This window comes from Hippopotamus amphibius, chromosome 3, assembly GCF_030028045.1.
Source record: "Hippopotamus amphibius kiboko isolate mHipAmp2 chromosome 3, mHipAmp2.hap2, whole genome shotgun sequence".
NCBI classification, from domain to species: domain Eukaryota; kingdom Metazoa; phylum Chordata; class Mammalia; order Artiodactyla; family Hippopotamidae; genus Hippopotamus; species Hippopotamus amphibius.
In genome coordinates, this window is record NC_080188.1 from 157,158,499 (window position 1) to 157,173,883 (window position 15,385).

At 51.2% G+C, this 15,385-nt stretch overlaps 1 protein-coding gene across 2 annotated transcripts in view; it reads right to left on the reverse strand.

The window, feature by feature from the left end:
* The window catches only part of PLXNA2 (plexin A2), a 212,825-nt gene that overhangs the window by 69,927 nt on the left and 127,513 nt on the right, over positions 1 to 15,385 (reverse strand). For both annotated transcript variants that reach the window (XM_057725989.1, XM_057725990.1), the window contains exons 5-6: positions 4,393 to 4,493; positions 1,131 to 1,254 (exon numbers count right to left, since the gene is read on the reverse strand). In XM_057725989.1, coding sequence (XP_057581972.1) covers positions 1,131 to 1,254; positions 4,393 to 4,493 — 225 coding nt within the window. The remainder of the gene's footprint in view (positions 1 to 1,130; positions 1,255 to 4,392; positions 4,494 to 15,385) is intronic.

Sequence of the window (15,385 nt, forward strand, 5' to 3'; positions counted from 1 at the left end):
GCTTAGGGGATCAGAGAAAGGCAGGAAGTGGACACTAACTGCTCAGATGATGTCTGCTGTTTCCTAGGGTTCCAGTGATCTAGGTCAGTGGTTTCCAGGCTTTTCAAGTTTGAACACCCCCCTTTGAATGGTAAAAATATCACAAACTGTCAGGAGAATCTGTTGATTGAGAAATCATTTAATGGCAAAACGCTGCTCTGAATTCAGTGCACTTAGAAATGGATTTGTTCTAAATAACCACAATATAATATCTAAGTGGTGTTGGAAACAAAAGGTGAGAAATGTGACTCCCAGTGGGGAGCGCTCATGGGGGTTCACAGGACAACACCCTGTGGGCTGCAAGTGGCGAGTCCCAGCAGAGGGCGGTCTCCCTTTGCCATCCCACCTGGCAGGGATGTCTGAGGCACAGTGGCTATCACCTCGCCTTTCCATACATTTGTTTGCTGCTGACTCTCTGCCCCAGTTTCGTTTCCATGGGGCTGAGAGACTTAGGTACAAACTCTGCTGTTTGTTCCCTCAGCTCTGTGGGAGCCAAAACCTCCTGGTGGGGATGAATGAACGCAAGCCTTGGAAGGTTCATTAACTAATTAACATTCGTGAACGCTCATAAAACCTCCAGAATGAAATAATCATGCAGGGCCTGAGCACATGAAGTATGTGGGGTTGCACCTCGACAGGTGGTTAAGGACTATTGTATTCTCTTTAATAGTCTCTCTAAGCACACACTGTGAATTAAGTCAGTCTCTCTGTCTGTCTGTGTCTCTCTCACATACAAGCACAAAGGCAACTCCAGGTTTCTGTGAGAGACTGTATCAAGTCGATGATTAAAATACAGCATCTACCAAAGAAGGGCATTGGGTTGCATTATGTTGTAGCTGTTTGTTACTAAATGCAAAATGTAGATTTACAAAACAGATCAATAGGTAATGAATCTGCAGCAGGTATGGAGAATGATTGGGCCCTTTAAGATAGGAGTTACCATAGTTTTCCTACAAGTACAACGTTTCCTCGGAGCATTGAAAGTATAATCCATTTACATTGTGCAAGTGTGAAAGGAACACACCCACACTTAGGCGAGCCCTGTGCCCTCCGCAGTCTACCGCCCCAACCTTCCTCATGGGTTTACTCACCCGCTGGCTGTGCTCAGACACGGAGATGCTGCTGGGATGCACCTCGAGGCTCATGCACTGGCTGATGCTGGCAGCAAATCGATTAGGTTCCCAGGCCCGCTGACACTTGTCCCTGCGGGAGCACCTGCCACAAACACAGATTCACAAGAGGTGAGGCTTCTGAGACCTATCTGTTTGGCTTCATCATTGCCTGAAGGTAGGTGAGAGGGCTTTGTTGCTCTGAGGTCTGTGTCCATGTCTTCTCATGACAACTTTTACTTATCCCAGAGGGCTTGGTGACTCCCAGATGGTCTCTACTGCAGTTAAAGACAGACTAAGAGAAGTGGGATCAACCCCCAACATGAGAGATGTGGTTTAGATGTTAAAAATAGCTCTAGATAGACAGCATCTTTACAGGAAGCTCAGTGAGGGAGGGAGGGAGGTTGGGGACATGAGAAGTAGCAGGTAAGAGGCTAAGAATGTGAACTTTGGAGCCAGGTTGCTTGGGTTCTAACTCCAGATCTATGGCTTACTAGCTGTGGCCCCTTGGACAAGTTCCTGAATCTCTCCACACCTCAGTTCCCCCAACTGTAGAATGCTGAGGCCAGTGATAATATGCTACCTCATAGGCTTGGTGTAAGCATTAAATGAGTTAGTATTTAGAAAATGGCCTGTGCTTAGCCCTTCTGAGAACAATATTAGTGATGATGGCTATGAATATTACTATTCTTCTCCAGGGATATTTAAAAACCTGGACAGGGTCTTAGCTGTGTGAGACTGCGTGCAGGGTCTTAGCTGTGTGAGACAGTGTGCATGTGCTCTTGTGGCTGGATTCATGGCTCTTTGAAGGCAGGGACCATGTTTTATTCATTGAGATAGTCTACCTGTCACATGGTATAGTTTCAATAAATGTTTGTGGTGTGAAACAGAGAGAAAGACAGGGAGTCCCTGGCAGGGTTGCCTCTGTCAGAAAGCGTGTGTGGCCGCTTCTCTTCACATCTTCATCTCTGGTTCTTGGCTCCTCTGCCCACAGCAGCAGGTGGGCACCGTGACACCTGCACGCGGGGGTGTCTGGTGGCCACTTAAGTCACATGGGAACACACTCCAGGGCTGGTTTTTCTCCAACCAAAGAGCCACCAGGGACACTACAAGATTCCATAGTCAGGCAGAGATTCCCACCCGAGCTCCCCCCAAAGTCCCTCCCCCCTCTTCCTTTCCAGGCACATAATGGATCTAAATATGAATGCTGTCAAAGAAAAGAATTATTGCGGTTTAAGTGAATCCTTAAGATAGCTCTAAAGTGAGCTCTTGACTGGAGCCTTTATCTCATTGACTCACTGAAATGGCTCTTTTTTATCATACTATTTATGGCAACAGCCCTAACAGAGATAAATAGGCTCTGAGACAATAACACACTTGCAAGAGCAAGGCATACAGAAGAGACAGGAAGGTTTCAAATCCCCCCGGACCCAGAGGCTCTTGAGCAATCTCCCTCAGCCCTCTGCCTCCATTAGAATCCAGTGTGCGGGCCTGGGAGCTGGAGGGGGGCCGTCCACTCCTTCCCAATACCTAGGCTGGCTGATGGCGGCAGGTGGGAGGGGCCCTGCGGGAGGGCTGGTGAAGGTGAGAGGGACCAGAAGAAGAGACACCTCTGGGTATACCCAGGAAAAAGCTTGTTTCCCACATGCTCTTGGCAGGCAGAGCTGCTGGAAGGACAGGTGTTCCCTTGTAGGTGATGACAGGGAAGGAACTAAGAGGGCAGAGGAAATCTGAGACCATTCTGATGTGGCCCAGTCATTCTAGTAGCCCCAGCTGACCTGGCCCAGGCAGATGACGGGGTGGTCTGGGGCCTCCGGGAGACTCGGACATTGTGGCTAGATTGGCAGGGAGGAGCAGAGAGTGGGTGCTACAGCCGGACTTGCCCACCTCACAATGAGAGGGCAGGTAGCCCCGGGCACTGCGTGGAGCTGGGGGTGGCTGTCAGGTTCTGTGGAGGAAGAAATCCTCTTGAAAAGAGAAATGCTGCTGGCTGTCTGGCCAGGCTCCCTGAAGGGAACCCAACGGTAGCCACCTTTGCCATTCCGGGGGTGTAGTCGGGGCAGAGTCAGGATCTTTACCACTTGTCTGACCTAAATGGTGATTCACTGTCCGGGTTCTGCTGAGAGCATTTCTGGCAAAACTTTCGAGGAGTCCCTCACCTCCAAATCTAAGCAGGGAACTCAGCATCTGTGGGCTCCAATCCAGTCCGGATTTTGCATCTGTGAGGCGCCCGCTTCCCTCCCTCCCTCCATAGCCCTCCCAACACCTGCTGCAGAGGCTGGAAGCCAAGAGCTATTGTGCAGGACCCTGAACTCTGGCCCTCTGCCTCCGCCTCCACCCTAAACCCAGCGCATTTCAGGGGGATGCTTTGTGGGCTGGCATGGAGCCCTGGGGTTTCCAGCTCCGCTGGGGAACAGAATTCCTAGCCAGCTCCTGCCTTTGGAGTTTTTACCCTCTTCTCTCGCTCTGGGACTCTTCAAATTAGGAAGTTTAAGTGTGATTTTGCATTTCTATTGAGCTGGTATTCAATGGCAGGGGATGTATCTGAATAAGGATGTGAGGCCAGTTGGAGTGAGATGCAGACTTCTTGGAATCAGGAATTAATGAGGCCAGAAAGGTCCTCCCAAGGGTTCCGAGTCCACAATAATTATTTTGACTTGTGTAGCTTATCCTGAGCTTCCTTATTGCCAAAGCGTTTATTATTTCATTTAATCCTCACAATTCACCTGTGAGGTAAGCATTAACCCTATTTAGTGATGGGGAAATGGAGGCCCAATGTTGCCAGTGGACCATCCCCGGTCGGTCACACCAGCAGCTAACTGGAGTCCAAACCTCCCAACTCTAGTGCGAACTTCAGGAAGGAGGTGCCTCATTCAAGCTACACTGAGGAGGTCTTGGGAAACCTAGAGATGCTACAACTTCCCTTGTGAGTTTTTCCAACACCACTACCCTTCCCTGTAGAAAAGATACAGACTTCAAGGCAGCCGGCTGGGGGGTGGAAGGGGCGGGGGTCAGATTTTGGAGGTGAAATGAAAGACAGAGGCATTGCACTTGGAAAGAAGGCCCACCCATGGCCTCTTTTCCTCTTCCTGCTCTCAGCGCTCCAACCATGATGAGAATTACTGCTCAGAAGAGGGAAATTCCTCTCTCCCTGCAAACTGATGTCACATCCCTCACCAACACTCCCAGGAAAGTACCCGGTTTTCTGCATGCCAGGCTTTTCTCCAGAATATGTCAAACTTACATGTTGTGCAGAGCACACCAGCCACAGTGAGGGTCCCCCGAACTCAGGCACTCCCCACACGTCGTGTACTGTTCACAGGATTCCACAGGGACCCTGGTGATCTGACCGAGAAGGAAAAGAGAGCAGGTTAGATCAGGGAGTGATGCCTCGCCGAGGTGTGTTCAGACTCAACTGCACCTAACCACACTTGCGCTGTCACCACCCCTAAAGAGGTGACAATGGGAGCTGAATCGGTGGCCTCAGTGTTCTCATCTGTTTGCCTGCAAGAGGCAGATACAGCTAACAGGCCCCAGGCTTCTTGCCTTCACCAGTGGTGGAAGCAGATCCTCCAGCTTCTCTTTGCCTGCACTAAAGTCCTAGGGAGAGCTGGGCCTGTGCCTGGCAAAGGCTGAAAATGGTTAACTCTGTTGAAAGGCTATTGAGTGCCACCAGCTCGTCTCTGAAGAGCTTTCAGCTGGGCTTGGGCTGAGACATCCTGCTTGCACAGAAAGCATTTAAAAGGGGAGAGAAGGAGAAACTTTTCCTATCAAATAATATTCATTGAATGGCACAGTCTTTTTACATCCAACCAAACATACCACCTGGATCCAATTATCCCATTCTCTGATGCCTGCATTCAGTTTCTCTAGTAAATCTCCCATCCTTTGAAAAGTCTGGCTAAATGGGAACAGAAATGAGCTGCCTGTCTGATTCTGTCTTGTTGGGAAAGTGGGAACGTGCAGATCAAGCCCCTGCCCTCCACAGGATGCAGCCTTCTCCTGGCTTCCAGGTGGGGCCCTGCAGGGACATGAGACGGGCCTGTTTGGTCATTACTCACCCTTACCTGCCTGGTGAGTGTGACAGTAAGGCCAGGTAAAGGGTCACAAGATTGACGTCTTGCATTTGGTTTGTCCTAGGTATCTATTGATGGCTGGGGCTGGAGGCTGCTGGGCTGCAAACACATTTGCTGGGCTGGGAATGGGATATCATTTGTTAGGGCAGAGAGGTCCCCCACCAACTGGGTGTGTGAACTCAAGTGGAAACACAACCTGTGGTCCAGCAGCACAGTGTTCCACCTCTGGCAGGGGGACAAAGGATCTGATGGAGATGCCTTCACAGCATCCTCCTGAGAGGCTCAGGATGGAGTCTAACACTGCTCACCCAGCAACTGTTCATCAGATGTCACTGTGACAAGGCTCCGGTGCTGCGTGATAGAGAAACAGCAGCGAACAGGACACAGATCCTGCCCAAGCAGAGCGCGCAGCCCAGTGGGAGTTGGTAATTACAAACTGAGACCTGCTCTACAGTGTGCTGAACATCCATCGCAGCTGATAGGTGTGTGCCCTGGGGGCCTTGGCAGCTTAAAGGAGGGCTGCCCAGCACATGCTGTCTGGAGGAAGCGGCCAGCCGAGTAAGGGTGAGTCGGGGTAAGAGTGGGCCTGATGCAGACGCCTGGAAGGGCATTCTTAGCTGAGAGATTATCTTGAGCAAAAGCAATCACAGCGAAGTTCAGCCTAACTCCACTGTTCAGTGTACACCGGACGGGCAGGCTGAGAGAGGAGGCTGGTGGCATGTGACTGGGGACCAGACAACGAAAGGTCTTGGGTACCAGCCCCAGGAGCCTTCCTCCTCCCTGTTGGGTGCACCCCACCCCCACTCATTCTCCCCCCACCCCCACATCATAACACTTATTCTGAATTACCAAGCTTTTCTTGGAGTGACATGATCAGCTTTAAGCATCCCTAGTAATTAAAATATGAAGTGCAGAGAGCACAAATGTAAAATCTTGCAAATTCAGTTAAAAATCCGATATTCTAAATGGAGGTTGGGGGATAGCTGGTTTGAAATAGCTCATGCATAATAGGTCTGAGGGTTGAGTTGACTGTGTCCAGTATGACCTGACAGGGTGATGTCACAGCTGAAGAGGCTACTTCGATCACGGGTTGCATTAATGGACGGGTGTCAGGATGGAGATGACCTGAGTTCCTAGCTCAGGTCTCTGCAACCTGCCCCAAGAGGAGTGTTGCTCAACAAGAGAGCCTTTCCAGAAGGGTGGTCATGATGGGGTGGGACCCAGATGTGGCATCTGAGGTACAGCTGATAGACCTACATGTTTATTTAGCTCAAAGAAGATGAATCTCACGGTGGCCACGGAAGCTGTCTGCCACTGTTTGAAGGGCAGCAGTGTGACTGCAATAAGACTCATGGGGGAAAAGTTTCAGGAAAGCTCAACCTAAGGTTGTCCAATAATGCAACAGACCTGGCTTCCAGCAGGGCCTCCCTTCTGTGGGGCACGTGAGGAGAGTCAAGGTGACGTGTCTGGGAGGCTGTGGAAGGTATTTCTGCCCCCAGAGGAAGGCTGCCCTAGTCCTTGTAACTGTGACATTCAGGATTCTGTTTCCCACAGTTTACCTAACTCTTCCCTGAGACTGTTCATGATTTCTGTCCTGAATGACTCGGACAGTTCAAAGGTAGCATCCAGCCACGCCACTAGCCACTGATATCAAACCGCCTCAAGGAGCAACTGCCGACCCCTGACTCATGGCCTGTGATTCCTACCAGAAGCACCTTTTCAGCAGGTGCCTGCCAGACGCTCTCCCAGAGTGTGTCTCCCATGCCTGGGACTCTCATCTCAGTCCTTCAGGACATCTGTGACCCCAGTGGCCCAGGGGGCTTCCGCCAGCCCCCTCCAACCCGCCCTCAGAGGCCTGAGAGCCGAAGCCCAGTGCCCAGCCTCCCTTTCCTGGGTTTCGGGCTCCGTGTGAGTGATGTCTGCATCTGGCTGGAAATTAAAACAACTGTCTGCATTGCATTCGGCCCGTCTGTCAAAACACAGCCCGGCTCTCAGCAGCTGGGGAAGCGGGCCCTGAATGGGAGCAGTGTCTCCAGCAACAAAGCCCACTTTCACGCCAAGTGCCGCGGAGATAGTGAGAAGCCTGTTCTTCTCCAAACATGAAACCAACAGCACAACTATTTTTCCTGTTTCCTGGGCCCTCCTGGTGGGAATTTTTTTTTTAATACACTGAGTTGAAGAGCAAAGTGAAACAGGAAACTTATAAGGGGGGGAGGGTCCTACAACTTGAATTATCTCTCCTTGAAGATCTAATAGCCATATACAAACCAGAGGAAAGAAATGTCACAGGGACTGGAGGGAGGCCCTCGAAGTCAGGTGTTTCCACAGGCACTCTGTCTTTTCTATAATCATGTGTTTCTATATTCATTCATCAACCCATATTCATCGATCATGGCCTACAGAAAGGCCAGTGCTGGGCACTTAAGGGGAATAAAATCAACAGCAGCATTAAAACACAGCCATCACCTTCCAGTTGCCAACAGACTAGCAATAAAAACAAGAAAAGTGATGTGTATTTTAAGAGAGGTAAAGGGAAAGAGGGCTGAGGGAATTCAGAGCAAAGAAAGTACCACTTTGTCTGCGCCATCCAATGCGTGGGCCCATATGGCTACCAGCACCTGGAATGGGGCTGATTGGAATGGAGACGTGCTCTAAGGACAACTGGATGTTGAAGGTTGAGCACAGAAAACAAGAATGTAAGATAACACATTAATAATTCTTATTGACAGGTGCTGAAAGTATAAAAAAATAGTAAATATTGGAGTAAATAAAATCTATAATTAATTTCAACTGTCTCTTCTAATTTTCTAAAATGCGGCTGCTGGAAAAGTTAAAAGTACATGCATAGTTGTGTGGCTGGTGCTTTGCGGCTGGTGCTTTGCTATCGTCGGAGAGTGCTGCTCTAAATGGGAGTCCCAAGAAGGCCTTGTGAGGGATGTGGCCTGGGTCTGGGTCTTCAAGGGTGAATGATAGTTATACAGATGAAGAGCATCCCAGGTGGAAAGAACCACATGAGCAAACACAGGAAAGCAGAGTTTCTTCAGCAAACCTTGCATGAGGGTTAAGAGCGGTGGGTATAAATCTGGAAAGGCAGGTTTGGGATAACTTGGGAAGGACAGAGAAGGCCACAGAGCTGGAACACATGACGTCTGTAAGCTCTCTGGCTTGTCACTCCTTGGCCAAAAGAATGTCCTCCATGAAGAGGTGGCCTAGGTCCTCGAACCAACACCCCTGGCATTACCTGTGAGCCTAAGAGACATAAAAGTCCAGAGTCCACTGAGTCAGAAACTCTGGGATGGGGCGGGGCCTGAGAAGTGGTTCCAACAAGCTCTCCAGCCGATTCTCCTGAGAACCACTGGTAAACGTGACCTCAAGTCTCGGGAAATCTTTTTAAATGTCAGGCCCTGGGGCTAGGAAGAAACAGAATCAAACTCTGCCTTGGGGCTACAGAAGGAACTAGACTGATTCAGGGGGAGGAGAGATGGAAGTTAGTCTGGGGACTGCTTTATGGCTGGGGAGAAATTGGTTCTAATGTCTCTGAGTCTACAGAGGTCCTGAAGGGCCAAGTTCTGGGGTCAGGGGCCACTTCACTCTCCACCAGGCGACGGGCGGGCACTTGCTCCAGGACCTGGTGGGTGGGGGAGGATGGGGCTGCAGTGGGTGTTGTCTCGGGAAGCTCAAGAAGGAAAGGGAGCTTCTCCTGGAGAGTGTCCACCACGTCAGGCGGCGCTTTGTCAGGGCTGACTCAGAGTTTAATGGGACACTCGATGACACTTTAATTAGTGTTTGTTTATTATGATTGTGCTTTAATTATGCCCGAGGCGTCCCACCCCCTCTGCTCTGAGGGCTGGGATCTCAGGGTGGCTGGGTCGGCAAACGAGGGTGGCGATGGGGAGCCTCCAGTTGCGGACAGGGACGGCCTCCTCCCTCCCTCCTCCACCACCCCCTCCCCAGGACCACGGGGCCGCTTCACACTGGGCGCCCCCCAGAACGCTCTGCATTCTTCTCTGCTTGATCTTATGTCTTGTAATTACACCTCTAATGAATATAACTGTCCTATTAAGTCATTTACGTAAGAAATACTCTTCATTAAAGGTGACTCATTCTGTGTTCTTGGCTCCTCCGGCCCTGGGGCCCCACGTCTCCAGTGCCTCACTTGGCCTGAGTCTGTGGACTTGACATACGCGGGAAGGGCTCAGCAGGGGTGCGGAGTTCCGAGCTCCCGGCTCACTCCCCTTTCATCACACTGGCCAGCCCACGGGGTGCGGGGCCCAGCACAGCACGGGGTGTGATTATCGTCGGCTGTGGGGACAAGTCACCGAGGGGACTGCTGGAACCAGCCTCCTTCCTGAAGATCTGGAAGGACGAGGCACACCAGTGGGGCTCGGACCATCCGGGGTGAGGCCCGGAAGGCCTCTGTGGCCCTGGTGGTTACTATCAGCCTGGAGAGTTACTACCATCAGGGGCCAACCCCTCACTCCTCAGAGAAGAGCTGCCCAACGGTGGAGGGCGGGACAGAAGCCCTTTGGCGAGTAAACCTGGGGAGAGATAATCAAGGCTACGTCTCTGCCACCCTGCGTGAACGTCTAGAAGGAGCTACCTGGTTCTGAGACTCCGGGGGAGTCTATCAGAGAAACATGTGAGTTGAGAGCAGCACAACACAGAGGATTCTGACCATGGGTTGTGCCTGGGTCCCACGTGGTCCTTCAGTATTTACAGAACATTAATGTTGTATAAAGCATCGGGCCACAATCTTTGTCCTTTAGTTGAGGACAAAACCAAGGAAACAGGACCATCTTAATATGGTAGAATAGATGCCACAATAGAGGTATAATTAATGGACAGTTGTGGCTCGAAGGACAGCGTGGATGTTCTCCTCAGGGGGCTTTCACACAGGCACTCTGTTCTAGAGGATGCAGGGTTCCTTTGCAATCATGCAAGAGAGAGACAGAGAGAGGGAAGGAATAAGGGAAAGCCGTTGCCCAGGCTGGTGGGGCCCCTCGGGGACTGAGCATTTAATCCCCTGCTTCCCTGGAATCTGCTCCCCACTGCCAGATGGTACACCTGTCCCCACACGTGTCCCCTGCCTCCTGACACAAGGAAAGAAACAGTGACTTCTCAGTGGCTAAAAGCCAGGTGGTGGGGGTGGGAGGGGACACACACAGCCTGGGCAGAAGCATGCAGTTGGCCCGAGCTACAGTCTCTTGGTCCCCAGGGCCCGGGGCAAAGTGCACAGCAGCTGAAACACAACTGGCTCCCCAAACCTCTCTCCTTTCCTTTGTACCTTCTCTTGGTGGTCTCCCCCCACCAGCGCAACCTTTCTCCCCTCGGAGTTTGTAGGGTCTCAGACCCACTTGCTCCTCTTTTTCCCAAATCAGCTCTGTTTTCAAGAAGCGATCTGACGCTCATTTACACTCACAGCTGAAGGCAGACGGAAGGGAGGCCCTGCCAGGGCTGCTGTGGGCTGAGCTCCTTGGCACAGTGATGCCGGGAGAGGGTTTTAGTACTTTCTGAGTGCTTTCACAGCCCTTATCTCATTTGATCTGCACAGCTCCCTGGGGAGGAAGAGAGGCTAGGGGTTGTTATATAGTATGAGCTCCATTTGCTCCACCAGGAAATAGAGGCGCCCAAAGGGCTGGCTTAACCCTGGCTCAGTCTCACAGTGAGTGGAGGTGGCCAGCTGCAGGATGTCCTCTGTGGCCTGTGCTGGTGACATATTAGGGCTCTTTTTGAGGAGAGGAGAGACAGGAGGCTCAGGAGTCCCTTCCAGGAGATAGAGGCTGAGGCCAAAGCAGCATTCAGGATGCAGGAAGCAACCAGAGGGTAGGGGAGGCTCTCGTTTCTCTGACTCCACTGCTCTCAGGAGCTGGCCGGCATCCAGCAGCTGTTACCTGCTGGCATGGGTGGGGGGGGCTGTTGCTCTTCACAGGATTACCCCAGATCTTGTCAGCCCCATGGTGAACAGGCACAACTGGCACTGAGAGGCCTGAGAGCTTAGGGCTCTGCCTTCCCTCTCACCAGATGGGGCCAGGCTTCAGTGCCCTCACAGGGAGAGGAACGTGGGCAGATGGTCAGGGAGGCCTAGCCCACCCTCTAGCCCTGGCCAGATCCTCTCAGGCACCCGAGCCAAAGCAGACCCTTTGGGGACAGGCCAGGCTCCCCTGTCTCCTGACATGCCTCGTACTAAAGCCCCTTTGGCTCAGCAAGACTCCATAGAATAATGCCTGCATCCTCCCTTCTGTCCTTTACAGGCAAAGAGCTGGTTGTCGATTGGATGCCTGAAGTGGCATCTTAATCTAATTCTCCCCTGTTGGGTGTGGGCCGGGGCAGCAATGACATGCCCTCTTTTTCTTCCTTTTGGCAGTGCCAAGTGGCATGCCGCAGCATCTTAGCTCCCCGACCAGGGATTGAACCAGTGTCCCTTGCAGTGGACGTGTGGAGTCCTAACCACTGGACTGCCAGGGAAGTCCCTGAGATCCCCTCTTTGTCTTCAGATCTGCTCCCCAGGAATGGGGAGAGGAAGTGATGGGGACTCCTGCTGATGGCTGTTCCCGGCTGGCACCACCTTCCTCTGAGTGGGCAGGTGACTGAGCTTGTCCAAGGGAATGAAGCAGCAGGAACAATAATAATAGGGCAATTTATCCCACACCTGCTGCACACCAGACACTTTCCCTACGTTACCGCACCTAATCCTTATACCAGCTTTGCTGGCGAGGGACTAGGCCCACCTTACTTGCTAGAAAACTGAGTCTAGGGTTAAATACCCTGCCCAAGTTGCATGCCTTGTAGGTGGCATAAACAGAACTGGAGTCCAGGTTTGTCCAGCTCCCAGGCCAAGGTGGTGAGGAGGAGGCAGAGGCAGCAGTAAGGGAAGGCCCCTCTCCTGGGGCTGCCTCCAAGGGCTGGCTGGCAGGGTCACCTTTCTTTCTCCTGGACGTCAGGGCCCAACCACTGTAGTCACTCTCCTGACCACTGCCTGCCTCTTGCTCACTCTTCTCTGTTTGCTGACAGGGATTCAAGCTGGTGAATCTGGAGCCAGACAACACAAGGGGTGATGTGAGAGGCTGAGGAGGGAGATGGGTTGGTGGGGATGAGGATGCCCTGCTAGATTTTTTTTCAAACCTGCCAGGACCAGAACAATAATGGAGACGGCTCGGAGCAGGCCCTACACTCTCCATCCTGAGCCTCCTTGGAATGTCACAGGCCCTCCATCCGCACAGTGTGGGGCAGTGCAGGTGGCAGGAGCTTCCTGTCCTGGTCTTGTTAGCTGTTCTCTATGAGGCTTTGAGTTGCTTAACCTCATCAAACCTCTACTTCCTTATTTCAAAAATGGGGACAGCAATACCCATCTCACCTGGCCTGCCTCCTCATCAGGGAGCAGGGCACCTCTGAGCTCCTATTTTCAGCTTCAGTCTTTCCTGCAAATCAACTTCCCAGTAATTAATGTGAAGAACTCACTATTGTTTGTTCTCAGGGTTAGGTCCAGTTCTTTAAAAATCAATAGTCATGGGTGAGATCCCCTTAAGTCCTCATATAGTAAACACCAACCCAGCCCCCTGCCTGTCCTCTGAGCTGTGAAAGTCACATGATCAATATCATTAAGAAGAAGGAGGCACCAACCCCCAGAAAACCAGCTGGAGGTTCTGGAGCTTATGATTGCAACCAAAGCAGCATGCAACCTTCTGACCAGAAGCTGACCCTGGGGCTGTCTCCTAAGAACTCCTGACGATCTGGAGACCTGAGGGTGGAGTGAAGTTCAAATAGAAAATCTATTTTTAATGACTTGGGGGAGAAGAGTGGAGTGGCTGAGTAATTCGGAGTAATTAAAGCTATCTATCACTCCGAGACTGGGAGCCAAAGTTGGTTGAACTTTTCAATGATATTTTTTTCCTTCTCATTCATAAAACCCAGCAGAGGGTCACGCAGGAGTCAAAAAGGAAAGGATGACAGGGAAAGAAATTTCTGACCCCGAACAGTGGAATTCATCCTATTGATCAGCACTTAGGTAATGATGGCCCCTTCTGAATCCTTTTGGTAGAGACCATATTTATTTTGTCCTGGTTAAGAAGTTGGATTTTGAAGGAGACAGTCCTCAGTTCCAAATCCAGCTACTATGATTATCAACTGTATGACATTAATAAATGGTCCTTATTGTCCTCCTTGTACCTCAGTTTCCTCCTCTGTAAAATGCTGACAATGATATTAGCTTCGCAAGGTTGTTATGAGGTTTAAGTGACATCTGTACACAAAATGTCTTGCACACAGTTGGTGCATAATAGTGGTAGTTGTCATGCTCAGTCTCTCTGTGCAGATCCACTGAAGGTGGCAGAGTTTGCAGTGGAAGCCCTTGCCCAGGCTTTGCACTCCAGTGTGCGGTGACCTTGAGCAAGCCACCTCGCCTCTTTGGGCTGAGACTACTGATCTATTATATGGGGGAGAATTATGTCTGCATAACCACTCAGGCTGCTGTCCTTACTCATGCCATAATCCCTACTGGAGGCTGAAGAACACTGAAACTCAGGATCCTTGGCTGAAAAAAGTCAAAATGGGCTTAGTCTCTGAAGGAAGAAGGTGGAACTTGGGCAAGGAAGAAGTATAAAGAAGGAGGAAAGCAGATATTCCACATCACACTTTCTCACGCAGGACTCCTGGGCCAGAAATGCTCAGGAGGTAGAAGTAAGGCCCTTTCTGGTTCTGATTTTTGGAAGGATCTACAAAGAAGCAGAGATGCTGGTACTATGTTGTCTCCATGACAACGGTGGATTTATTCAGCTAGGGAAAGCAGGTGGGGTAGGAAATAGGGGATGAGAGGATTTGGGAAAGAGGGCCTAAGAAACAGCTAAAACAGATCTCTCACCTGGAAACCAGATGCCTGGGATTAGCCAGGGCCCACAAAGCTCCCTATAGGGCCAACATCAACTGGTCTACCCCAGAGGGGAAAAGTGATGATGGCAAGGGGATGGAGTAACAAGCAGGGATGTCTCTTCACCTGCTCATTGCCGTTCATTCATTCATACTTCTATTTCTCCAGACTTTTCCAGTGGGACCCCTGGATGCACAGAGCCCAAGGGTAGCCTTACCACATGGAGCTTGATTTATCTGAGAGCTGGCATGTGCCTAATATGCCCTGGTTTCTGGGCCCCACCCCTCAACCTCTGGCTCCCCTGCCTTCCAGTCACCAGGAGAGCAAGACAAGAGGGTGTGGAGCTCCTGTTAATCCCAAATTCTCTTTGAAGCGTCTACGGCCCATAAGCTCTAAAAGGTGGGGTTTGGGGAGGGAATCATCAGGGCCCATGAAGAGGCTGGTCAGAGATCTGCAGTAAGAACACCTTTGCTCTTGCCTGGGTAGGAGGTGGGGCTAACTTCAGTGTTGTTTGAGAAGAGGACTCAGGGAGTCCTCTAAGAGGGAAAGCGGGGCCCTTAGGACACCACTGCTCCTCAAGGGGGTCGTAACGAGCTCCCTTTAGCAGAATTCCTGGCATCACCTCCCGACCAAGCTCCATTTTCTGCCTCCTGGTGCCCGACTGCACTTCTGCCTCTGATGTTGGCACTCAGGGTTGTTGATACGAGCTGGTAAGGTCTTGGGGACTCCTTGTGTGCTAATTTTCCACCCTCAATACCTTCCCTGGAATCTGCTTCTGGGGTATTGAAGAGACCCTCCACCCACTCTCCCTCCCCCCCCACCCCGGGGCCAATGTTGAAGTTCCCAGGTCATCTTGATGTAGGGAGAGCAATCCTACCAAATAGTAAAAGCTGGACTCGGACCTGGTCAAATCCAGCTGCCCAGGCCCCTCTTCAATACAACTCCATCAACAGCTGTGCACATAGCTGATCCCACAGATGCTGGATCTGAGATGGGCCTCCCCCTCTCTGCCTAAGCTGTGGTACAATTCTGAGTAGACAGGAAGCCACTGGATCCCTGTGCGGAGAATACTGGTCTCCAGCGGACCCACGGAGTGCTTGTTCTCCATCATCTTGCAGCTTGCCTTTCTAACCATCTGAGACGAAGCCCTCTTGTCCTCCCTGACACATCCGATTTTAGAATACTCTCTCTGATTTTTCTTAGTATGCTAAGTGACTAGCTCCCCTGGGAAGGACAGAGCAGCTTCTTGTCACTCACAGCTTCCTAGGACAAATTAGTAGGTGAGTGGATGAGTGTGT